Source organism: Tympanuchus pallidicinctus, unplaced genomic scaffold, assembly GCF_026119805.1.
Source record: "Tympanuchus pallidicinctus isolate F22 unplaced genomic scaffold, pur_lepc_1.0 scaffold3, whole genome shotgun sequence".
Lineage (NCBI taxonomy): Eukaryota > Metazoa > Chordata > Aves > Galliformes > Phasianidae > Tympanuchus > Tympanuchus pallidicinctus.
This window is the reverse complement of record NW_026294747.1, coordinates 4,449,945-4,476,160: the sequence shown is the minus strand read 5'-3', so window position 1 is coordinate 4,476,160 and position 26,216 is coordinate 4,449,945. Positions and strand designations below refer to the sequence as shown.

Genomic DNA, 26,216 nt, shown 5'->3' with positions numbered 1-26,216 from the left:
TAGCCTGAAAAAAAAGTGAATGTAAGTAAGATCAAACTGTTTTATTATCTAAACCAAATGTTTGAAATGAATACATCTGAGACAGTGTGTTAGAATATCTTGAAGTGAATCCAATTCCTGAATACATAATATTGAGTTAGATGGACTGCTGGGGCCATTCACATTAACATGTAAGAGGACATATAGTAAATGATTCCTGCGCTAAAGTAAAACTGCAGAAAATATTGCAAAAAAGGCACTTTGGAGTTTGATGTTTCCTTATGTTTTGTGTGCTCTCTATAAAATTTCTTCAGTTGTAGCAGAAAGGATGCATTTCCTAGCAGTAAATACTGAAAATCCAAACTGAAATTTTGACTGTGTCTTATCTGTCAGTTGTAACATCGTTGGTAATACATTTTCTAAGCAGCAGCTGTGCTGATGATGTACAAAGCAGTGCGAAATTCATATGGGTAATGCAGGATTAGCACTGAAAATACAGGGGGCTCAGTTCTGATTTCTTTTGTGTGATTAAATGATGAATGAAATAACTCAGTAGAGTTATGCCTCTGTGCAAAATTGTCCAGAAGAGAGTCAGCCCCCTCATGCTAAAGCAAATGCAACTCGTTTCTGCAAAAGAAATACATAAAAGAATCCAAATCTGCAGTTGCATATCAATGCATAAGTATTTCAACATACTTAAAGCATATCAAATGCAAATGATAAATAACAGTTCTACTGAAAGGATGTGGTCCTTTTCACCCCGTTAGCCAAAATGTGAGTGCATACATGATGATAATGCAAAGCAATTAAAGCTGACAGAAGCTTTCAGACTGGCCTACAAAGTTACAGAAGTTTTCTCATAAGAAATAGTATTAAAACCATTTTTTTCCTGTTGTACTGCTTGTTGTAGCCTATTTCACAAGAAGAATGTTTTTAAAACCATTCTGATGCCTTTCTTTAACTTTTTTCCTAATCTAAATTTCTTTGGAATCCAAAGAACTACTGGAAATACTGATCTATACATTTATTCTCTTCTATCTCTGCAGACAAAATGAGTTCTACAAAAAATCTGACCAAGACTGTAATGATTTTATATGCCATATGTTTTTTTACAAACTCTGATGGAAGACCAATGATGTAAGTAGATTATTATACACTTCCAAAGTTTGGGGAATTATGTGAATTATTCTCAAGAATGTGGTCTGTTTGAGTACCAGTACCTTAATCTTTCCATCCTCACTTTTGAACCCCTTGGCCCAGCCAGCCAAATTCTGACTTCTCTGTAGAGCAGTAGAGATCTCAGAAACATGAAGAGTTTTTAAACTCATTTTTTGAAAATAGTAGATGAAGAAAAATCATGTATGGGTTTTCTTGGGAAGATCATCAGGTAATCCACACTATCAGCAGATGCTTGAGGGGGATCTAGTGGGTGAACATCTTCTCTACTGTGACAGCCTACTTGGAACTCACCCTCAGACACCAACATCAATTGGCACTGAGACAAAAATCCATAGGAAATCATGCTTCCTTAACTCTAGTGTCCAAAGAAAACTGTCTTTGAATAAAAACCATACTTAGTTGTCTTAACCAGTTAATTTAACTATTGTCTCGTAAGCCCTAAGCTCAACTACAACAGGTGAAAGAAAAGATAAATACATAAGCAAACACTATTGCCACATTGGACTACTGGTCTACTTCCCATATTTGATGCCTTCTCACTCATATCTGTTACAATTAGCAAATCACCATCCACACTCCCTCTCTACTCCAGATGTTATTCTACTCCTTACAAATGAAAAAGGTAAGTTGTACAGCTCTGTACTGCAAAATCCTACAAAAGATCCCAAATCTGGATTTTGACTTAAGATGATGAATTCAAGAGAGCCATTATGAGTCCTTTCCTTTCCTCTCCTTCAGGAAGAGATCAGTGAGTGAGATGCAATTAATGCACAATCTTGGAGAGCATCGACACACTGTGGAGAGACAGGATTGGCTTCAGATGAAACTGCAGGATGTGCACAGCGCCCTTGAGGATGCCAGGACCCAGAGGCCTCGGAACAAGGAGGATATTGTCCTGGGGGAGATAAGAAACCGGAGGCTGCTCCCTGAGCATTTGCAGGCAGCACTGCAGAAGAAATCCATCGACCTGGACAGAGCTTACATGGATGTACTCTTTAAAACTAAGCCGTAACAAAAAGCCCAAGAGCATTATATCTGTCCAAGTAAGCACGTGTCAGTAGATCACTCATCAATTAAGGCATTTTATTTTTTTAATTCAAACTATGATAAGGATTAAAGGCTCCATACCAGACTGTAGCCCCATTGATGGTGGGTATTTCACCACTAAATAATAAAATTTATTTACAGGTCACTCATGGACATTGCTGCTATCTCCTGGGTATCTTTTAAGTAGTTAATGTAACTCATTACTTCCAGGAGAATTAAAAACAAAATAAAAGACAAAACAAAAAACAACAACGAAGACCATCCACAATAGAATAAGAAAGTTGAAAAATATTTAAAACCAGTTCTACCACTCCTATAGGGAGAGCATTTGTCTGTAATGTGTGGGCCTATTTGTAATGTAAACCAACAACGTATAACTGCCTTATGCCTAGGGTTAAACTTCAAATTTGTCCTAATGAAAAAATGGAAACTTTAACTCACTTTTATTTTCCCAAAAAAGTCTAAAACCAGATGAATGTCAATAACATAGCAAAAGCTGCATGATAATTTAGGATTAAAGAGTGCGAACATGAAAAATAGAAGAAGGAACCCAAATCTTTACATTAAAGCATAATGAAATAAAATTAAAACAAATTGTGCATGAAATAATGAAATTTTATAAAACACTGAAATGAAGCAAAGGTTCGTTAACTTTTCTTCTTCCAAAAGATGACAACTCATGATTAACTGCAGAAACAGTGAGAACAGAGATTGTAGCATGTATGTATGCACAGCCCTAACTATAGAACTGGGAAATGGTTAACACAAGATAATAACAACTGAAACAAATATCTTGTTTTTACCTCTCCTTTAGTCTATAACCTATAAATTTCTGTATATTGTGCTTAGGATGCATAGGTAAGTGGCTCACATAAATAAAATTATCCATCTTCACATGTGCACTTTTACAGAATTGGGATTTCAGTTTGTTAAAACCCTGAAATGACAACCATTAAAATGCAGAAATCAATACCTGGAAAAGGAACTATCAGATAAAGTATAAGCAGGACTCAGAAAGAATTTGACAAGAACATGGATGGGGAAAAAACAGTGTTGATATTATAAAGAGCAAGCAGCAAATATAAAATTATTTTGAATTGTACAGACAATGTCCTTATGACCTCAACCACTTCTGCATAAGAAGAATATTTTCTCTGTAGAAGTGACAGCAGTTTCCTCCAAACATTCCACTGTGAGAACTCAAACCTCGAGTAGAATTCTCTAAGCCAACACATCTGTGTGGTCTCATACCACTTTTGGTGTTTGATGTCCAGCACATCTCAGGGAACATCATGAAAAACTCACACATAATTACAAATATAAATGTAATCTGCTGGAGGCTTAAAAGGTTACTTGTAACTAGTGAACTGTAGTATACAATCTAGGCTATACTTTTACTAATGTAAAGGCTCTGATGTTGGAAGCAGATGAAATATCAGTGCACATTAGTGCACTGCACACGCAGGCAAGGATTCCATGCTGCTTGCCTATTTGTAGAATCAAGGCCTTAAAGTGCACTTTCTATTTATTCTTGTATCAGACATCTTTGCCAACTTAAATAAAATTGTATTTTGTACCTATGTCTCACATATGTATTACAAAATAAAGTGGACCAAAAGCTCTTGGACATTATTTTAAAGCATAATAACTGAGTGATCTGTCACTACTCTCATCTAATTTAGCATTTGGGGGTAGATTATTACAGCCTTTTATTTTTAACATAGCAACATAAATTCAAAAACAATGAAAGCACTTTTAATCTTTCCTTTTGTCTCTCATGCATGCAAAGTCATACAGATGGTTAAAAATAAAGGTGTCTACCTAGTACAAATCCATCTACATCCTCTCACAACGACACATGCAGGAACTATACAAACTTTCAGGGTCAAACTCACAAACGCTTTCCATTTGATCTAAGCAAAGAATTCTATTATCCATACAATTTGTTCTTTCCAGCCTTCAGCTGTTCAGCAGATGGAAAATGCTTTCACAAATACTAAAACTTACTTTTGGCTTAAAAAAAATACTGTTTATAGAGGGCTTTAGTGGGGCAAATGAAGAACAACTGAATGTTATTTAGCTAGAAATGTGGCCACAGATAAGTTATGTCCAGCACTGTCTCATTTTTGGCTGAAAATCACACTTTGCCCCACAGTATAGCTCTTTGGAAGGACTAAAGCCAGCCACTGGCAGGAACATTGATGCTATGTAATTCTCATTAGGAAAAAAAAAAGATGCAATTTGAATGAAATTACTATTACTTAAAGGAATTGCTTAGAAAACAGATTTGTTACAGTTCTTCAGCATAAATCTCTGGTCAAGTATTGCAGCACTAGGTCAGAAGAAATAAAGTCAGAATGAAAATAAAAGAGACATGATAAAGACCTGAGGAAGAAAAACCAATAAAGGGAAACAAATGGCATCGACTACCTATCTTTCCTCAAGAATGGAAACTGTCCTATGCACCAGTGTCACTGGAGTCTTGACTCTTCAGTGCATTTGAGCTCTTTTCCATAGACACTGTCTTTTGTTGTATCACTACTACCCTCCCTTACTACAAGTCCCTCTCCAGCTTTCCCCAGCCCTCCTTCAGGCACTGGAAGGACCCTCTGTGGTGTCCCCAGAGCCTCTTCTCCCCCCGGGCTGAACAACCCCCACTCTCTCAGAGTCATCTCACCTGGACATGAGTGTCCTTCACAGGCAGTTGACTGGAGCCCTGCTCCGGACGCAGCTCGGAGAGGAGAGAAACTCCAATTCCAGCAGCTTCCCTGTGACCAGCACACAGATGCTGGCTGAGGGCATCTCGCTGTCTCCCTGCACTCCCATCTCTTGCCTCTTGCCTTCTCCCGGCTGCTTCCCCAGGCCCCCACCTGAGGTGGAAGTGCTATGGCCATTTGCTGCTCTCCTGCAGGCTGCATCAATCACGGGTGAAAGGCAGCAGCTGAACTGGAGCCTGCAGGGACAAGAGAAACGGCTGGGGAGCTGTGAGGGAATGCAGCAGCCCCTGTCCATGACAACTGCTATAACTGAGAAGCAAGAGGTCATTAGGGGCTATAAAACAAAGATGGGTGGAAAGGTGTTGTCTGCAAAATGCCAAGTTGGGAAGTTACGTACAAAGCTTCTTTTTGGCTGCCCCTCTGCCTTACAAAGGATAGTACAAAGGACAAGCAGCTCATTGCAAAGATTCCTCCCTGTAGCAGTCCTGAACTTTTCTTCTCTGTGCCTATTGCCTCTTGGAATGTCCCCTGGGACCATGGTGCTGAGCACGACTCTTCCTTACTTGAAACGCAGGCGGTTCAAAGAATTGTAGAATGGCCTTGGCTGAAAAGGACCACGATGATCATCTAGTGTCAACTCCCTGCTATGTGCAGGGTCGCCTACCACCAGACCAGGCTGCTCAGAGCCGCAACCAGCCTGCCCTTGAATGCCTCCAGGGATGGGGCATCCACAACCTCCTTGGGCAACATGCTCCAGTCTGTCACCGCCCTCTGTGTGAAAAACTTCCTCCTAACATCTCGCCTAAGCCTCCCCTGTCTCAGTCTAACACCATTCCCCCTTGTCCTCTCACTATCTCCATCAACTGCCGTTCCCCCTCCTGTTTATATGCTCCCTTCAAGTACTGGACGGCTGCACCTCATGGTCTCCCCGGAGCCTTCTCTTTTCCAAGCCAAACAAGCCCAGTTCCCTCAACCTTTCCTCATAGGAGAGCTGCTCCAGCCCTCTGGTCATCTCAGTGCCCTCCTCTGGACCCGCTCCCAGAGCTCCACGTCCTTCCTGCACTGGGGGCCCCAGGCCTGGACGCAGCACTGCAGATGGGGCCTCACAAGAGTGTAGAGGGGGACAATCACCTCCCTCTCCCTGCTGGCCACCCCTTTTTTAATGCAGCCCAGAACACAGTTGGCCTTCCGGGCTGCAATCTCACACTGCTGCTCACACTCATGTCCAGCTTCTCATCCACCAGGATCCCCAAGTCCTTCTCCGCAGGGCTGCTCTCAAGGAGATCTTCCCCCAGTTTGTACCAATACCTGGGATTGCCCCGACCCAAGTGCAGCACCCTGCACTTGGCCTTCTTGAACCGTATCAGGTTTTCAGGGCCCCACTTCTCCAGCCCGTCCAGGTCCCTCTGGATGGCTTCCCTTCCTTCCAGTGTATCGGCCGCACCGCTCAGCTCGGTGCCATCTGCAGACTTGCTGAGGGTGCACTCGATGCCCTCGTCTGTGTCGTCGATGAAGATGCTGAAGAGCACCGGTCCCACGACCGACCCCTGAGGGACACCGTTTGTGGCAGGCCTCCACCCTGATGCAGAACCATTGATCACAACCCTTTGCCTGTGTCCGGCCAGCCAATTCCTAATGCATCGAACAGTGCCTCCTTCCCATCCACATCTCTCCAAAGTAGAGAAGGATGTGGTGAGGGACCATGTCAAGGCCTTGCAGAAGGCCGGTAGTAGTCCATCCACCGCCCCCCCCCCGTCCACCAAAGCCGTCACTCCATCACAGAAGGCCAGTGTTCAAAAGGCGCCTGGGTGAGGAGCTACGAGATATGGTTTAGTGCTTGTGGTACTGATAGGAATGGGAGGGTGGTTGGACTAGATGATCTTGCAGGTCGTTTCCAACCTTGTGATTCTGTGATTCTGTAATACCTGTAGGTAGCTCGCTGGAGAGAGGCTTTGGAGGCTTTCCTCAGCCTGCTCCTTTCCTCGTACCTTGACAAAAGCAGAGTGCCAGAGAACAAGATGAGCTTACACACTTTTTTGGGTTTGGTTGTTTTGTATTTTTTTTATTGTAATTTTTTAATTTTTTTTTGTTTTTTTGTGTTTTTTTGGTGTTTTTTTTTTTTTGTGTGTGTGTGTGTGTGTGTGTGTGTGTGTGTGTGTGTGTGTTTTAGTCCAGTCCAGTGTAGTAAATTCTCTGTCATACAACTGATGAATGTTCAAGGTCTTGCTGCCGATGGACCATGCTCCACTTGAACATCAAGTGGAGCAGGAGGCAGTCTTCATCCAGAAAAGTGGAATTTTGATGGGATGTTGCTGTCTTGTGGAGAGGAATCTGCGTCCCCCAGGCTCAGCCAGCAGGCGGACACAGGTTTCTGGATGGTGACCATCACTCTCTGCCACCGCTCCTGCTGCCTAGTCTCTCTTCATCATCGGTATCCAGCAGGAGATCACGAAGCTCTGGAGGCACGGTTGTATCCAGGTCATCATCAGAAACTTCTTCCACCAGATTGGAAGGGACCAGTCCTCTCGTGCCATCCGTCAGCTCTCCCAGAAACCAGCCATCCTCATCCACGTCTCCAAAGATGTAAACGTACTGTCCAGCAGTCAGTGGAAGCTCGTTTTCTGGGTCCTCATTAGGGCCCTCCAAAGGATTGTAGCTGTGACGAGCTAAGAACCTTCGAATTAGCGGTGATGCTCGTCCGCGAGAATGCAGGCTGCAGACTGCCATCAGCCGCCCTTCTGACTCCTCCAACTCTTCCTGTTGGTTGGAGCATTCCTGGCCTGGATTTCCAGGCGGCTCCAGCCTTTTGCCAATCTCCTTTTCCAAATGCTGTCCCTGCAGCAGGTTGACTTCCTCTGCCTTTTCTGTGGCCTCTCCGGTTGTGGACGTGGCCTCTTTGAGCTGCTGGGTAAGGAGGCTGAGCATACACGTCTTGTCCTTGAGCTGCTCCACCTCCTCCCTCGTCTGCTGAGAGCTGCTGCTCCCCAGCAAGCAGTTCTCCTCACTGAGTTTGCAAGCCTGGTGCAGGGCTGCATCGCACTCCCGGTCCAGCAGCTCCTGCGTCGCGTGCAGCTCGGCCTCCTTCCAGCGCAGCAGCTGCCGAGTCTGTGTCGTCTGCTGCCGCTGCTCCCACTCCTTCAGCTGCTGCTCCTTCTGGGCCTGCTGCTTCTCCCAGGCACAACACGGTCTGTCGGCCAGCTTGCGTCTCTCTATGGCCCAGCGGCACTGCAGCACCTGGCAGCGGAGGCGCTCGCACTCCAGCTTGGTCCACACTGCCTCCAGTCCCCAGCTGTGCTCCTCCTCTGCTGCCTCCTGCAGGTTGCCTCTCTCTATGGCCCAGCGGCGCTGCAGCTCCTGGCAGCGGAGCGGCAAGTCCTCCAGCTGGGCCCACAACTCCTCCAGTCCCGAACTGTGCCCCTCCTCTGCCGCCGTCTGCAGCTTGCATATCTCTATGTCCCAGCGGCGCTGCAGCTCCTGGGAGGTGAGCCGCACGCCCTCCAGCAGGCCCCACAATGCCTCCAGTTCCCGCCTGTGCTCCTTCCGCAGCGCAGGGCAGGCGGGAGGCTGTGCCAGGCCCCGGGGAGGAGAGGGCTGGCTGTTCTTTGCCTGTCCCCATCCTGCACTGCCCCACAGCTTGGTCACGGGAACGTGTTTGGGATTTCTGTGTGTCCTCAGCTTTTCCCAAATCTCCTGGAGCTGCCTGTATTTCTCCTCCAGGCGATTGCTGAGCACTTCAATTTTGGCCGCAGCCTGCTGGAGCCTCTGCCATTCCTGGCACACTTCTGGAGAGTGTCCCTCTCTCAGCAGGTGGTTCTCAGCCGGCAGGGCCTGGCACTCCCACTCCAACATGCTCAGGGCTAGTTCCAGCAGCTGCTCGGCGCTTATGCTGCCTGGGAGCCCCAGGTCTTCCTTGGCCATCTCTGGCACCTAGAACCAGAAAATCATAGAATAACAGAATGGTTTGGGTAGGAAGGGGCCTTCAGGACTCTCCCGTTCCAAGCCCATGCCATGGGCAGAGACATCTTCCACTAGGTCAGGTTGTCCAAAGGTGCCTCCAGCCTGGCCTGGAGCGCTGCCAGGGGTGGATGGGGCATCCACAGCCTCTCTGGGCAGCCTGTATCACTGCCTCAGCACCCTCACAGTGCTGAGTCTTTCCTCCTCCTGTATCATCCAGATCTGCCCTCTTCTACTTTCAAGGCAGTGTCTTTTGTTGTATCACTGCTACCCTCCCTTACTACAAGTCCCTCTCCAGCTTTCCCCAGCCCTCCTTCAGGCACTGGAAGGACCCTCTGTGGTGTCCCCAGAGCCTCTTCTGCCCCCGGGCTGAACAACCCCCACTCTCTCAGGGTCATCTCACCTGGACGTGAGTGTCCTTCACAGGCAGTTGACTGGAGCCCTGCTGTGCACGGTGGTGGCCCACCTCTCTGTCCTGGGAGCAGTTCGTTCTGTGGCTTTCCACGTGCTGGGCCTTACCCTCCCAGCTCCCCAGGATGTACTGCTCGAACAGCCTCTTCTCCAGCTCCAGCTGATGCTGGAGTTGGCGGATACGGGCGAGCTGCTCACCGTCCATCACCCAGGCCAGCTTGCTGAGGACGTCCTGCAGCATGGTGGAGGCCACCCTGCCGCTCTGAGGGGGGTTCCTCAGCACCCCAGCCAGCAGCTGCTGCAGCTTGCGAGCCACGCGCTGGGCCGCATCGCACTCCCCCTCCAGCAGCTCCTGCGTTGCGTGCAGCTCGGCCTCCTTCCAGCGCAGCAGCTGCCGAGTCTCTGTCGCCCGCTGCCGCTGCTCCCACTCCTTCAGCTGCTGCTCCTCCTGGGCCTGCTGCTTCTCCCAGGCACAACGCAGTCGTTTGGGCAGGAGCTGCCGCTCCCGCTGTGCCGCCTCCTGCAGCTCGCGTCTCTCTGCGGCCCAGCAGCGCTGCAGCTCCTGGCAGCGGAGCCGCTCGCCCTCCAGCTGGGCCCGCAGCGCCTCCAGCTCCATGTGCTCAGGTGGGCAGGCCTCTTGTTGCTCTGCAGCCTGAACACCCACCTCTGCTGCAGTCTGATGGCAGGCCGGCCTTTGCTGGGTGCACGGCCCAACGGCTGCAGCCCTGGGCCCGGTGCAGAAGGTGGGCAGCTGCCCCTCACCGTGCTCCAGGATGTAATGCAGGAAGCGACTCCTCTGCTCCTGCAGTTCACGCTCCAGGCGCAGGACGTGGGCGGCCTGCTCTCCATGGGACTTTCTGCAGAGCTGCCGCTGGACTTCCTGCCGCAATTTGTGGCTGCTGCAGTTGACACTCAGCAGCACCTTCGCCAGTTGCCGCAGCAGATCCTGTGCCTGGCGGACGGTGTTGTTGCGCCGCTGCTGGAGCCGCTGCTGCATCTGGCAGAGCTGGGCCGCCTTCTCCTGCATCAGTTGGCGGATCTCTGCATGCCGCTGCCTGCGGCTCTGCTCCTGCAGGCGCTGATGCTTTGACGCCTGCTGCCGCTCCCAGGTGGAGCGCAGTCGGTCGGCCAGGAGCTGCCGCTCCCGCTGTGCCGCCTCCTGCAGCTCACGTCTCTCAGCGGCCCAGCGACGCTGCAGCTCCTGGGAGCGGAGCCGTTCACCCTCCAGCTGGGCCCGCAGCGCCTTCAGCCCCCGCCCGCGCTCCTCCCGCTGCGCAGGGCAGGCAGGGGGCTTTGCTGGGCCCCGGCGGGGATTGGGCCGGCTGCTCTGCTTTGCCTGGCCCCGTCCCGCGTTGCCCCGCAGCATGGTCATCACGGGGATGTGAGGAGACCCTCGGCCTCCAAACGCTGTGGCCAAAGGCCACCGACGGTCACTCCTAGCTGGGGTCTCAAGGACAGCTGCCCCTGACCCCGTAGCGCCCACTGCCTCTCGTCCCTGTCGCCAGACAGTGCAGACAGTGAATGCCGTGGGGCTGCGCCAGCGGCCTTTTATACCGCGGGCCTGCCTGGCACATAATGGCGGGCGGGGCTGCGGCCTGCAGCTATTGGCCGGTGCGGCCTTCCGGCCCAGCTCATAATGGAGGGCGGGGCTGCGGCCCTCTGCGCTGTGGGGGGGGGCGGCCGTGGGGCCCCAGCTCAACATGGAGGCTGAGCACAGTGGCTGTAAGCTGCGCTGGGGGGTAGAGACGTCACGGGGTTGGGCAGAACTGCCCTCCACAGCGCTGGGCCGTAGGACGACCTGCAGCGGTGCTGCGGTACATGGACTTGTCTGGCACTGCAGAAGAGAAGCAGGAGGCCACCCAGCTCATTGTGATTTCCATTTAGATTCCAATACAGGAAATATCTCACCACACTTTCATGGCTCTGTGGCTTTTGGTTTTTGGTATTCTGCATCATAACACCGTGCCATGCGCTGGGAGTTACAGTGTTCGTGCTCCTGTTCCAGGCACCTGTCCCTGCACATCTCGGAAGCCATGGGATCTGCCCCTTCCCTGTTGGGCGATCTCTTACTGCCTTGCAGCAGGGATAGGAGTCTGCTTCCCTACATGTACCAGGCTTTTCAGTTTTGACTCGCTCTCAGTAACTCTCTTTCGCTCCTATTTTATTTGATCCATCAGTCTCAATTTCAATTAGATTGTATTATACTGCGTTATCTTGCATTCCCACATCCTAGTTAGTAAAACAAGCTTTCCTCCATAGATTGTTGCTGCTGCCTGCTTTCCTCCCCTGAGCTCAGCTCCCATCTGCCTATCCCTTCTCCCTGTTAAGTTAAAAGAACCTGGCTGCAGGTGTATCCTTCTCAAGGAGCTGCTGGAGCAGACGGCCAGGCTGCTGCAAGAAATCAGCAGCCTTAGGAGCGCATGGGAATATCTGAGGGAGACAGATAGGAGGAGGTGTGAGCCTACTTCCACTGCAGAAACGCAGCCTTATCCAAAGTTCCTGCAAGTGGCAGTAGCCCATCCAGCTGCTTACCTTCAGGTCAGGGATCTAGAGAGCCCGTGAGAGGAAAGGGGTTGGACCCTCATCTCCGCTCAAAGCAGAAGAAAGCATCTGCCCCCAAGCCCCCACAGCATTGCCAACCCCTGCAATATCCCCTACAGTGTCCCTGAGTAGCAGATTCGAGGCCCTCTCCCGCAGGAGAGGGATAGCAAGGAGTAGTCCAAACTCATGCCCTGAGAAGCACACTGAGAGTACAGGGAGTAACAGGCAGAGGGAGCGGGGCCCGTCAGGCACTGCATCAATACCAGTGCCACCAGAAAAGGGCGGAGAGTCTTGGTAACTGGGGACTCGTTGCTGGGGAGCACTGAGGCTCCCAGTTGCCACCGGGATAATCGCTCCAGTGAGGCGTGATCTCTTCCAGGGGCACGTGTTAGAGGCATCAGGAAGGTTCGTCTGTGGCTCATTAAGGCACAAGACTGCTCTCCTTCTACTGTCACTCAGGCTGGGACCCAGGATGCTGCAACGAGGAAAGATGCTGAAGGGATCAGGGGTGCGGGCAGAGTTCTCCTGTGCCCTTCTGGTGGGTAGCTGGGAGCCACAAAGATGGAGGAGAACGTGTCAGGTAAATGACTGGCTAGGGGATGGCGTCTCGATCAAGGCTTTGGGCGTTTTGGTCTCGGGCAGGCCTTTGAGAAATTCGGTATATGGGCTCCTGATGGACTCCAAGTGAGCAAGCAGGGCAGAAGTGTGCTGGGGAACAAGCTCTCTGCGTCCAGGTGTGGAGCCCCCAGTACAAAAAAGACAGGCAGCTGTTGGAGAGGGTCCAGAGGAGGGCCACGAAGATGATCAGGGGGCTGGAGCACCTCCCCTATGAAGACAGGCTGAGGGAGCTGGGCTTGTTCAGCCTGGAGAAAAGAAGGCTGCAGGGTGACCTCACTGCAGCCTTTCAGTACCTAAAGGGAGCCTACAGACAGGAGGGGAATCAACTCTTGGAAAGGGCTGACAACTGCAGGACAAGGGGAAACAGCTTGAAGTTGAAGGAGGGGGGATTTAGGTTGGATGTCAGGGGGAAATTCTTTACAGAGAGAGTGGTGAGGTGCTGGAACAGCTGCCCAGAGAGGTTGTGGATGCCCCATCCCTGGAGGTGTTCAAGGCCAGGTTGGATGCGGCCCTGGGCAGCCTGGTCTAGCGTTAAATGGGGAGGTTGGTGGCCCTGCGTGTGGCAGGGGGGTTGGGGATTCATGATCCTTGAGGTCCTTTCCAACCCTGGGCCATTCTGTCATTCTGTAATTGATTACCAGGTCTTTATACTAGGTCCAAAGGGGGAAGGGATGGGAGACAGATGTGACAGAGCAGGGCTGAGGGAACGTTACAGCTGTTGGAGTTCGTAGGTAAGAACCTCCAGGTTGTCCCATTCAGACAGAGCTACCCCATGAATCACAAGGGTCAGAGGTGTCCCATTCAGACCAACATACCCTATGAAGCAAAATGGGCAGCTTGTCACTACGGTCTTCTGATCTAGGCCAGTTTCCTCCTAGCGTTTTGAAGATTTCGACATTGTTTCTACTAGGACAGAGTAGACATCAGTTACTTGGACACATACTTCAGAAGAATTTGAAATTCTCTCTCTAAAATGGAGAGCCTTCTGAAGAAAAAGCAAGTTTTCTTAGAATACAGTGTTTCAGTTTTGTTATTGTACATTTTTCAAGCTAAATAAAGCACTCATATTGCTTCACATTTTTGTTTACTTCAATTTGCTTGTGCTTTACGTCCCACGGTGCCACAACTACTGCATTTCAGGGGGAAGATGATACCTCCCATTCCTTACCTGCAAGAACTCTGTCTCATTACACTGCTTTATTCTGCACTGTCAGTTCTAGACAGCATTGAACTTTGGTTTTCTGATCTCAATCTGCTTCCCTGCCAGTTTTTATTATGAAGTATTTTGACTCCCAACACACTGCCCAGCCTGCCACGCTGGAACGATGCTGCAGCCTTCGCATCTTGTGAACATGACTGATGTGGCAGCTGTTATAGATCTGTGCATGCCGGGGAGAATAGTTGTCTTTTCCATACATGCTAATACTTTCTATCATCTCCTTATCAATTTCCAGAAGCTAACAGGGCATACGCGCAAGCAAAACGTAAGGCAAACAGGCTTTTACTTATGGCTTTGTGCTTACCTGTTCTTAAACACTTCCCTGCTCATATATCTCACAAATCTGTTTCAACCTGTAAAATATTCTTAGAAGCATTAAAATTTCTGTTTTGTCACAAGTAAAACACCCAAATACAGAGCGTCATTAGGTTGTGTTCACAATCTAAGATAACCACTTACAGGCCAATTTTGATATTGAACTTCCCCCTTCATTTTTCAAATGCAATTTTATTATTTGCAAAATAATACAAAGGGCACTAACAAAGTTTCCAAATTCTGCCCTAAAAACAACCTTTTGAGGAAGTATATTTAGTGTCACCTTTTCAAATAAAACTTCAAAAAGTGTCAGCTCATGCTGTACATAAAGAGGCACAGTAATTGTTTCATACCCGCATCTGCTGCCCCTTACACAAGAAAGTTTTAATATTAAGAACAATAAAAAAATAAAAACAAGCAGATTTTGGAAGAATATAAAAATTAACAAAACATCCAGTTTTATTTCTCACACAGCTCAGCAGCTTTAGAAATCAAGCAAGAATTCATACACAGCAAACGTTTTTCTTCTTTATCACGTGAACGTTGTATTGCTTGGTCCAGCCAACTCCACTGGGTTTGACCATACCAAAACATCTGCATTGAAAGAAGTCGGCAAGATTCTGGAAGCATCCAAGACTGAAAAATGAGAAATACTCATTAATAAACCTACAAAAGACAACAGCAGGCATTAACAATACGTGATCCCTAGGGAAGCAGTAGTTAAGGGATAAAGCTGTCGGCAAAGACAGCTCTAACAGAAGAAACACAACAACGTTCTATTCATCATTACTCCTCTGTTGACATTTTTTAACCTGCGTCACATTTAATAGGGATAGAAGATGGAGTTCAACTCAAATTTTTGAAGTTAACGCTAAGGAAGATTTCATCTGCTAGCACATGAGGAAATTAAGATTTTCAGTATAACAGGGAAACCTTGGTAGTAATTTCTTTATGAAGCTAAAAGAATTCAGAAAGGGCTGGTTCATAACAACGTTCCCCCCCTAGATCTAAAGGACAGAAAGAGAGAAATCCACAAACCTCACAGACAGAGCCATCCCAACCAGCAGAAAGAGAAGCAGGCATCCTTTCAAAAGCCAGGAATCAGAACTCAAGTTCATTACGTATCCTATGGCCCACATCAGTCAAGCAAGATGCCAGCAGCAGGAACAGCTGTTAAAATGATCACTGTTAAAATCGGACAGAATATTCAAGCAGGATTTATTCCAATATATACACTTAATATAAGAACGAATGCTGAGTGACTCAAGATAGGGAACAAAGTGACACATCAAAACACAGGGGATAAGGAGGCAGGGAAAACAACAACGGGGGGGGGCGGGGGGGGGCGAAAGGGGGGAACAAACACCCAAAGAACAGGAAGGTGCTTCTAAAACATTTCATTTTTGAGTGTCCAGGTTTGGAAGCCTAGAAGATCCTGTTGTCAGAACGGAGGTAAGTTACAGATTATTCTGAACACGGAACGCTGAAGCTTTCCTTCCATTAGTGACATTACCTCGTATTTCTCCATCATTCTCAGTAACCTGTCATTCCTTCTGCTTCTCATTCTTCCTTCCTCCATTAACATATAAACGACAAAGCGATTCTGAGTTTGAATTGCAAGGTCAAGCGCTGTCTCTCCCTTTAACAACAAAGTTCATTTGGTTATGCACTTAACACATCAATGTCTTCCTTTGTAACAGGCACAAGAAATGAACTGAACTAAAACAAGAACTTATTGGCTTCTTCCCCAGACCCACCATTTTTCTTTAAGGCAAAGTTCTAACACGCTTCATCCGGTGCTCTGTAGTTCTAAAGACTGATAGTTGCAATCAACTGCGCGCACACGAATCACTTGCTGAACTGTCTCTCCTAAGCTGAAACACTAAACAGTCTTTCAGAACATGACAAGCTTACTGAATATGATCCCTTACTGAAAGGGAGCTTTCTTGTTTATGTTAACTTTTTAAAACCAAACAGTAACATTCTAGGAGTCATATATTCAAAAAAAAGCAAAACAACTAGCAGATGGAAAAGCCGTGCAGCTGAACACACAAACCAGAATCACTACACTATACAAGCATCTCTATGGGAATCAACAGTTTCAACGTCAATAGTTCTTCCTGCCAGATTTTACAAGTCTTAGGACTCAGACTTTCACGTGACGTGCACTTCTGAGTGTGAGCCCTTGAGGAAGGGCTCAGGATAGAGAACTGTCTGCAGAGGTCAGGGGACAAGCCGGCAAGATTTCTCAAATACGGCTGTGAAGGAGATCACAAGTTACCTTTCCAAACTGATTTTTCTAAAATGATGATTCAAGTCTCAGTACAACATTGTGGCTTTCTGAGCAGCAGTCACACGTGGCAGCTGGATAAAAAGTCTTCCACCGGCCTCTTGTAGACCAAGCATGCCCTCTAAGCCTCTGGCCTCTGTCTCCTGATACCAGCTGCTTCATTCTTACTGAGCCAACACGCTTCTAACTCCATCGATTCTTCGCCAAAATCTGGCTTCGTTTGGCATTTCAGGGTGTAGCTGTACAAAGCAAAAGAGAAGGAGAATAATCGTTTAATTGTATTTCAAAACTAGCGTTTAACAATTTTGAATGAGGAGAAGCACTTCATTTGGAAGTACTCCACTGGCGTTCACACTCACATGACTGAGAAAACAGCCCAGGACGAAGTCAGATGAGAGCTGTGCACACCGAAATCCAACAGTGGTATCTTTACAGCCGCCCGGCGCCCGAGGAAGGGCCGCTCCCGCCCGGACGAGCCCGGTACAGAGACGCCTCGGTGCAGAGATGCACGGAGCGCTACTCCGAGCTCCCCCTTTCCAGGGCCACCCGGCCTCCGCCGCGAACCGGCACCGCAGAGCCGGGCCAAAAGCGAGCGGGACGCCCACCGGCTGCACGGAGCGCGGCGCGGCGCGGCGCTTCGCTTTCGAACTTCGCTGCCGGAACGCTCGCTTCCGGCCCAGAGAGAGAAGGAGCCAATCACCGCCGCGGCGGAACCGGAACTGCGGCGGTCACGCGATGCGTGACGGGAGGAAGGTGGAGATGGAAGGCAGGGCTGTGCCGCTCGGCGCCATGTTAGGTGGGTCTCCGACTCCACTGCGGCGCCGGAGAGAGACGCAGAGCTAGGAAAGCACCCTCGAGCACCCACTGCAAGGCAGCAAGAGAGCGCCCCCCCACCTGGAAGGGCCAGATCCCGTGACTCCCGTAATGTACAGGGATAGGTACCTGGGGTTGGAGCAGTGACACTTTAATGCCCCGTACACTGCATGAAGTTTTGATGTGGAATACTGAAACCCAAAAAACAAAATACATAGAACCATGACACCTTGGCATTAGAGAAGGGCTCTGAGCACTTTACCATTTTGTGACCACTTGGATCTCTTACCAAGCTGCCTACTTGCTGTCATTGCTGCTGCCATGGCAGGAAAACACAAGCCTGGAGTGTAGTGTCCCACCAGTCCTGCTGCAGACAAGGAGCAGGTGAGGTGCAGGAGACCAGGTCCCCATGCAGCTGAAAGGATGGAGGATGCAATACAAAGCCTTAGTGGGAGGATTTCTGGAAAGGGGCTGCAGAGGGGACACTGTCTGCAGAAACACCATCACATGAGCAGGTAGCTGGGTCAGCACTTGAAACAACACACCTGTACTGCTAAGTAAGAGTCATTACAGGCAAGACTACACACTAGCAATTACTTTCAGCTTAAGTGATATTAAAGGGAGATCCTTGATAAACAAGTAAATCTCTTAGAATTCATTTTTCTCCTTGCTATAATCCTCTGTAATTACGGGTAAAAGCCAGGTTTGCTAGATCACTAGGCATTAAAATATCCTCCGCTGCACAAATGGATAGAGGCTCAAATCTTACTTAGGAGAAGAAAACACTCAGTTTACTGTATGATTAGCAACTTGGAATCATTTGCATCTGGTTGTCAGCTGCATCTACAGCTCAGTGCTGGAACAAGCAACTTCCAAACTCTTTGAACAGGGCCTGTCCCATTTTTGACACTGATTCATGACCAGCACATGGGAACCCTAAACCTCACATAAGTCTTTGGGACAGGCTACATAGGAACGCTTCTCAGCTGACAAATAACATTGGAGCAACTATTTCAACAGGAGGCATTCTGTCAAAAAGCTTTGTTAAAAGCATCAGAAAACTCTACCTACAGTGCTAGAGTTTGGAAACACACCGCAGAAAGAGGGTGAGGTGAAAGCTGGAATGCTCTTTGAAGTAGTGCAGTATCCCAGGACTAGGGGACGCTGATTAAAAAATGATTCATAAAAGGCTTTTGCTCACACGCTGGGAACTTTGTGGGACACCCCGGAGGAGCGGTGGGTCCAGCAAAGTTAATCACACTGAGAAAGATCGTCTGCAAGTGCACTTCTGTCCTCCTCCACACAGAGGAGGGCCGCAAAGATGATCAGGGGTCTGAGGCACCTCCCCTATGAAGACAGGCTGAGGGAGCTGGGCTTGTTCAGCCTGGAGAAAAGAAGGCTGCGGAGTGACCTCCCTGCAGCCTTCAGTACCTAAAGGGAGCCTACAAACAGGAGGGGAATTCAACTCTTGGAAAGGGCTGACAACTGCAGGACGAGGGGAAATGGCTTGAAGTTGAGGGAGGCCTCCGTCGCTTCTCCTTTCTCCTTTGCTGTTTTTAATATTGCCAACATCAAACCCCGTGTCCGAAGTGCCGCACCCAACTGGGCGCTCATCGTATGCTCCACAAGAGCCGCAGTAATCTCATCCCACTCCTTGGGATCTAAAATACCTCTGGGGTGCTCACAAACCCCCTCCCGCACTAATCGGGATGCCTCTGGAAGTCCACCTTTCTCTGTACCAGTGCTGCCAGTGGTTCCCACTGGGGATTCCTGTTGGCACTGCCTAAACGGTCCTCTGCCACGTCCTCCCTGCTGGCGCTCTGTGCTGCCCTCGCAGCCAGGACTGCTCCTGCAGGTTCTGAGACGGATTGCACAGACTGTGGCGATGAGGTCGGTCTCCTCCCAGGAGATTCCTGCTGACAGGGCCCTTTCTATCCCCTGCTGTCAACACAGCTAAACACCAGCTATGGCTGCTGTTGTTCCAACCTGTTTACACCGCCCTGCTCCTCTCTGCTCAGTGCAGTGCTGTTGTTGCTGCTGTATCAAGCGATACGTGCTTGTGTGGTTAAGTGCTCATTTCTTCCCACAGTGAGGTCCAGCTGTTTTCCTCCTCCTCTTTAGATATCTGTCATAAGCGCAGAAATGCCATGAAAAATCTCTTACTGTGCTGCCAGGTCTGTGTCACGTTTTCCTTGGGAGATGCAGGCAACTGATGTAATTTCTCTTTGCTCTGCTTCTTTGCAAGGCAGTGGGGATTTCTCTCTTGTGCATACTGTGGGAATAAATACTTGACAAATTGCGAGGCACTCAAATACTTTTTGAGCAGTTTTGGGGGCCGTATATGGGTCAGGATAAGTGAGGAAGCAGCAGTCAAATTAGGACCCAATCCTGCAAACACACGCCTGAGTCTCCTTTTCGTGACTGAAGCCAAGTTTTCCAAACTGATCCTAGTCTTGTGAGGATGACTGTGTCCTGGACAAGGTCATCCTGGATCCTTTGAGGATTATCAATCGTACGTTATGTGGCTTCAGAGTTTCTTTTAATGTAGCCTCTCCATTTGTTCCCAGTTCCTACGTGCTTTGCTATTGAGTGAGTCATCAAAAGCTGCTGTTTTGACGCTTTCCCTTGCCTTACATGTATGATTTATTTTAACAAACTGGATCTCCGGTTTCTCACAACCTGGAACTCTTTTTTTCAGTTTATCAAGGGGACAGAAGGTCAGAGTCAGAAGCTCACGGTGGATCAGCTGGAGCTCTGCTCCCCATCCCTTCAGAAATTATGTGCCAAGCAGCTACAGGATCAAATTCCCATTGAAGCTCTAGATTTTACTACGAAGCTTCCTAGAGTGCTGTCCTTACACATCTTCTCCTTCCTGGACCCACAGAGTCTCTGTCGATGTGCACAGGTTAAAAAAAAAAACAACACATGCTAAGATTCAGAAAGTCGGGTCAAGAAAGATAAAACAAGAAACAGGACCAGGTTACAATAAAGCTGTAGGAACACAAGAATGCCTTGTGACCTGGCACCCTGGTGCTGTATGCTTAGTGACACTCGTATGAGGCAGAACACAGCACTTCCCCAGATCCTAAATTAAATGAAATTGGCCAATGTTTATGAAAGTGAAGACTAATTTTGGGAGCTCTGCTCTAAGCCGTTTAACATGCGGCACTTTACAAGGCTGATTGTTCTCAAGAAGGAGGCCTGGCACTTTCTGAAAACCATGTTCTTTAAAGTATCTTGCACAACGTGCAGAATCATTAATTGTTTTAAGAAGCCCATGCTGGTTGTAAAGAAGTGCATACATTGCTTTAAGAAAAATAGTAAAAACCAGATCCATTAAAATACTTGAAGGTGAAGTGCTGGACGTGCCGAAGCAGAGAAGTTATCAATGTGCTTTTGAGCACACTGTCTAAGGATGTCTGCTAATATGTTTTCATGCCTTGAAGTGATCCCCAAGCTAGTTCTGAATGAATAAGCTCAAGTATGGGTGACATGATTACTGCACTAACAAACATAGTACACCATATATTACTACTAATACATCAAAATCTCAGCTTGTGTAAAGCTTTCGCTAGTATTTCTCTCCAACAATTCATTTTTTATGAAGATGAAGCACAGGTATTCATGCACAGACAGGGAGAAAATAGATTAGGGTATGAGAAAGGAAGGTCCTTACAGTGCTACTTCTGTCACATCATTGAATATTTGCTGTTATAAGCACAACTGTGCAAACAGATGATGCTTGCCCTTAGGCTAGAAGAGGTATTGCATGCAAGGTGACTGTGCAATGGACTATAAAAGCAGAACATGAGTAGGGAGAAAACTGAATGTGTCTATGAGACCTGGGGGGGTTATTTTTCTGTTTTTGTCAGCAAAATGCAATAAAAGGTTTGTTCCAACTCCTATGCACTTACTGGGTAGAAATGCAGGAAGTTGCCCTAAGTAAGCTGAAGTCTTTCCTTTTGACTAGTGATTTTTAGAGCGTTTCGCCCTGCACTGGAGATCAGCCAACAAACAATGAGCAGATCATGAGGAAAGTTACAAGACCAAAGGTATGTGCTTACCACCTCTGGAGGTGTTCCACGCCAGTTATAATACTCTGGGCTAATAGAGTTACTAACTTTTAAACTTACTACCTTCTCCCACTAGTAAGAAGGAACACATATAATTTTAAGTTAGAATCTAAACTCATGTGTTTCCATGAGGTCTGCTTTCTCTCATCCATCCCTGGTAAGGATGAGGAGGAATGAAAATCTCAGAGGTTAGGAAGGAAGCAGTCACCAAGGTCTCCCTCTCCTCCTGTCCTCTCTTCAGATTGTTCTGAAGTAATCCTCTACATTTCTCTCTCCAGCACTCCAGGTTTTCCCCTCTCTTCTCCAGGTTGCAGGGAATGTGATAGCCTACCTCAATCTGATAAGCAGGAGTGGGAAGCCCAGCATTGCCCCTGCTGAAGTTTCACAGTCAGTCTAGCTGGTGGGAAGCTAAAAAAACCCACATGTTCTGCCTGTTACAGGCTTGGTGTTGCAAGTCAGTGAGAGCCGCCTGGGAGGAGAACAGCGAGGATATGCGGTCAAGGCTGTAGCGGTTGCGCTCAGTGCTCACCAGCTGGAAGACACAGAACCGCCCTCGCTTGGGTGCATGCATGTACACGCCGAGGTAGAGCCCCAGGGACTGGGAGAAGGCCAGGCGCAAGCGGTGGCTTCCTCAAAGGTGGCAGGGCCATTTTGGGGAAGTGGAGCATTACTCAGTAGCAGCTGTTTTCTCTTGAGATTCATTGATCCAGACCCCTTGTTTGTGGGACTGCGAAGGCAGGAATCTTCTGCCTTCTATTCAAAACTCAGACCTCTAGCCAACTCCCTCATAGGCTGTCTCTGAGGTCAGTGGATGACATTATCTATACAGGCAGAAGAGCTCTCATTCCCCTGCACAGCCACAATGAGCTGCAGCCGTGCAGAACAAGCAAGCTATTTCCATCACATTTTTTTTTTCCATTAGGTCACAGGCTCAAGAACAGCTCATTGATGTTCTCCAGCCTTGGCTGCTGGCACAGCCCAGAGTTCTCTGCAGCAGTTAAAGCCTGTGATGGAGGCCAACAGCATGGCAGTAACTGACAGGCATCAGCAGTACTGATCTGAGCGTTGAAGGCACAAATGCATAGGTAGCCCTAAGCTACACAAAGCCTTGCTGAAATCAGAGCGCAACCTGTCCACGTGAGAATTGTGATGCCACAAAGCCATGGTGGGCAGTCACCAGCTGAGCTACTGTTCACTGTCCCACCTCTGCCCTCTTCTCTTGGAACACAAGAGAAGCCAAGGTAACTGCTGTGTAACTACAAGGCCACTAAACACTGCATTAAAAAAGCCTTTCTAAATATGAATATTGTGAGTGAATTATTTCCACAGAGAGAGAAAAACAGCAGCAATCCACTTGCGATCCCAAACTACCAAGGATTTTCTAAAGTCTTCGCTTGAAGAGTAGGCAAATACTAGTGAAGGATATCAGAACTGATAAAATTGCTGCTCAGTCACCCTTACATGAAAAAAAAAGCTTTCCTTTACATTCAGATGGAGCCTCCTGTGCATCACTCTGTGCCTCCCATCCTGTCACCAGACATCACTGAAATGAGTCTGGCTCTGTTTTCTTTGCTCTCTCCCCTCAGATATTAACATACAATGATGAAATCCTCCCTGAATTTCTATTCTCCAGGCTCAAAAGCCCCAGCCCCCTCAATCCCTCCTCATAGGAGGGATTTTCCAGTCCCTTAGTCATCTTACATCTAGCCTCCCTTCGGTAGATAAAGGAACGAGTTTCAGAGCTAGGTAGGCTGGCACTTCCCACTACATTTTAGGGAGCGATGACTTCCAACAGGCAGAGATCTTTGTGGATAAGCACAGAAACAGACACTATGTCACCTCCTTGATGGTCTTGTCAATCTCCAACTCTGAGGTCGTGTTGAAGTTGTAGCCTTCCTTCCGGAGACAGAGACTCAGGAAGCGCGAGACATCGCGGCCTGCAATGTCAATCTGCATGATGGAGTGAGGCATGGCAAAACCTTTACAGATGGGCACTGCGTGGGTAACGCCATCCCCAGAGCCCAGCACCACTCCTGTGGTCCTCCCAGCAGCATACCTAGCAAAGGGACACGAGACGGATGTTAACGTGGTCTTTCTCAGTTCGTTTTTTTCTGTTTGTTTGTGGGGGGAAAAAGAAAAGATTTCAAGAAACATTTTGCAAGTGCACATTGAAGATGAGAGGTACTTACAGACTGAGCACAGCCTGCATGGAGATGAACAGTGCTGGAACATTGAAGGTCTCAAAAAACACTTCAGTTCAGCAGCACGTTCTCTGTTCTTGAGTGGGTTTAGTGGTGCTTCTGTCAACAGCACAGGATGCTGGTAAGGAAAAAGAACCAAGCTGTAATAACCAGGATGCAGCTAGATGTATGCTCTCAAGAATGGCTACTAATTTTTCTTCTTTAGGAACCATTAGTACAACAGGACACACAGTAGGGACTGATTGCAGCTGGTGAGCTGTATTACAGCATGCATAATCTCTACCAGGTTGGAGAAGCAAGAGGGCTCTGGTCTAGCCATAAAGAAATCTTAGGGAGTCCACCCTGTGAGTCAGCCTTTGCCGGGAAGGATGATCAAGATCACTCCAAAAGGAAGACAATCTGCAACAAAAACAGCAGCCTTAGAAAGGGTGAAAGCGTACAGTCCATATTTTATACTGGCAGAAATATTCCTACACCAATGACACAACCTATTGCTTTCAGTCTTTTACTAACTTTTTGGTCAGCTTCTTCCAGAATGCATGACTGTCTTTCTTCCTCTTTAGACCAGATTATGACACTGCTGAGTGGATATGCCCAATGTACAGACATAACAAGAACAGTCAGCTGCACTTGGTGTAGAGCACAATCATTAGGGAGAGGGAGTGAATAACAATTGATGTTCGGCAAGTCAGATTTTGAGTCAGGCCAAATATACAGGAGATGTGAGGATAAATTCTGCTTGGACATTTCTTGTGTGGTATCTCATAAGAGGTGAAAAGAACATAATGGAACAACAGATGAGTTTAGAAAGAAAAACAAAGGAAGAGCCCCAGATTGCCTCTTGGAGTTCAAAGGCTCCTGCTGTTATGCACAGAAAGGAAACACACCGGTGCCTCTACACAGTGAGATATCTCACCTCCTCTGAGGAAGTCCGAAGCTGATCTTTGGAACACACGTACTGCCAAATGCGCTCCGTATCATTCCAGTCCTTCACTATGCCATGTTCCATTGGGTATCGGATCGAGAGGAGACCTCTGTGCTCCTGAGCAAATGGAAACAATACAGCATACCTGTCACAAACTAACAACTCCATTTCTAAGCATTTCGACAACAAATTAATCTGACGGACTCAATTACTGTCAGTCCCACTAAAAAGCAACACGTCTCTAACATACACTACAAAGACTGAACAATAACCACAAGCACTTTTCCAGAGAAGTATTCATGAGATTTAACTAGGCCTTTTTATAGAAAGGAGGAACACGTTTGCAGAGCACTTTCCTTTCCTAACATGTTTTGAGCCACACAGCCACCTATCAAACATTCTCTTTGTTCTACCAGCTCTGCCATGACGTAAAACATAGCAGGGTGATAGCAGGGAATGTAGTTCTGTGGGCTCACTGCAATTATGAGACCATGCTGACAAAAAGAAGCACTGCGGATAGCAACCTTCTTGTCCACACCAGGGAGATAAAAGGCAACCAACTAGGGTCCATTTCTGAAGTTCCCAGTCAAGAAAGTGGAGATGTAACCATACAGACTTCAAAGTAGCCTACAAAAAAAGGATAAGTACAAAAAGACTTGGGTAAGTGGATTGAAACTAAGAGAAGAGGTCTGTGATCAGCAGGCCGACACAGGAATTTTGTGAAGCTTCCCACTTCAGCTTGGACACGCTTCAAAGAAGTGACAGTCTATTCTGCTCTTCTGACCAACCCTGATACCAAGGAAGCACAGCAGTTAACATGCTTAAAGTGCAACTGCTACAGCCTCTCTAACAGCAGCACAGCAAGATGCACGGAGTTACTTTGGACCAGAACCACCACTCATGTTCTGCGCGGAAACAGGGCATCAGCACCCGCGCAGCGCACGGCCCCGCCACACGCTTTCTCCACAGACCCAAATTGCGCGGGGATCTCCCCAACGCTTCAGTCACGCCAGCAACCGAGCACGCAGCAGTTAGCACCCCACGTGAGGATAAGAGCGCACTGGCGACTGGGTGGCCGCCGTTCGCCTCTGGCCCGGGTGACAGCCGATGGGAAAGCAGCGCGCAAGGGCGAGACTCTGGGATGCGTTTCATCGGGACTCGTAAACTGGCAGATGTTCAGGTTCCTCAGGTGGTCAAAAACGTGATCTTTGCTTACAGTGGGAGGGACGTTGCTTCCCCAGTTCCCTCCTGCTGATCGCGTAGGGAATCAATGCTCTTACTTGCATTTAGTCCTGTTCCAGTCGGCAGGATACGTGGGATGAGCTGGATTTTTATTTGCAGCAAAAAGAATCCAGTGCCAATCGGCCGCACGCGCATCACGGTATATATCACACATATAGCGCGTTGCGGTGCCCCCATTTGCGCACATGTAGTGCTTGCCCGAGACTTGCTCGGGTGGGTGCTGCTGCGCGACTGCGAGTCCCTGCGAGCCGCTCCGAGCGGCGTTGCACTGCCGCTGCGAGGGCTTTTAAACGGCTGGAGGGACGGCGCGGGGCTGGGGGTGGAAGGGGACGTTTGCTGGTTCAGCGGGGCGGCGAGCGAGTTGGATGCCGCGAGGCGCTGAGGGGCAGCTGTGAGCCGGTCCGTTCCCGGGTGGGCTCGGGCATCAAACGGCGGAAATAGACGAGGGGCATCCTGGATTAGCAGGGGGAGAATATCGCTGAGCCGGCAGTCCGAGGATCGGCTGCTTGCTCGTACCCGCAGTGCTTTGTAGAAACAGTTCCTGTCGTGAAGTTGCCGGGCGCGTGCTCGTATTAGCTGGAGGACTGATCACCATAGAGAGCGGCGGATGAGCTGCGCAGAGCGGTTAGAACGGCACTTCCGCATTTCTGGGCGCATGCGTTCTGCTGCTGGCGGGACTCGGCGGCAGGCAG

The 26,216-nt window shown here is 48.4% G+C and overlaps 2 protein-coding genes across 5 annotated transcripts; one reads left to right on the top strand and one right to left on the bottom strand.

Annotated features, from left to right (window-relative positions):
* The first annotated feature begins 725 nt into the window (after positions 1–725).
* PTH (parathyroid hormone) lies at positions 726–2,170 on the top strand. Its single transcript, XM_052694388.1, has 2 exons — positions 726–1,116; positions 1,897–2,170. The coding sequence occupies exons 1-2, from the start codon at positions 1,031–1,033 to the stop codon at positions 2,168–2,170; spliced, it is 360 nt and encodes a 119-aa protein (XP_052550348.1). The 5' UTR covers positions 726–1,030.
* A 12,848-nt stretch (positions 2,171–15,018) lies between these two features.
* Positions 15,019–25,100, bottom strand: LOC128086118 (alpha-centractin-like). 4 transcript variants are annotated; one of them, XM_052694385.1, is made up of 6 exons: positions 24,807–25,063; positions 24,274–24,399; positions 23,346–23,475; positions 22,996–23,212; positions 15,494–15,619; positions 15,019–15,150 (listed from the first exon to the last, which is right to left on the bottom strand). In XM_052694385.1, the coding sequence occupies exons 3-6, from the start codon at positions 23,363–23,365 to the stop codon at positions 15,082–15,084; spliced, it is 432 nt and encodes a 143-aa protein (XP_052550345.1). In that variant the 5' UTR covers positions 23,366–23,475; positions 24,274–24,399; positions 24,807–25,063; the 3' UTR covers positions 15,019–15,081. The 4 variants fall into 4 exon arrangements, 3 of the variants coding, with proteins under 3 accessions (XP_052550345.1, XP_052550346.1, XP_052550344.1); XR_008209241.1 differs by lacking the exon at positions 15,019–15,150 and adding an exon at positions 16,262–16,509 and having other exon boundaries at positions 15,498–15,619; positions 22,986–23,212; positions 24,807–25,100; XM_052694386.1 differs by lacking the exons at positions 24,274–24,399; positions 24,807–25,063 and having other exon boundaries at positions 23,346–23,496.
* Between the last annotated feature and the right edge of the window lie 1,116 nt (positions 25,101–26,216).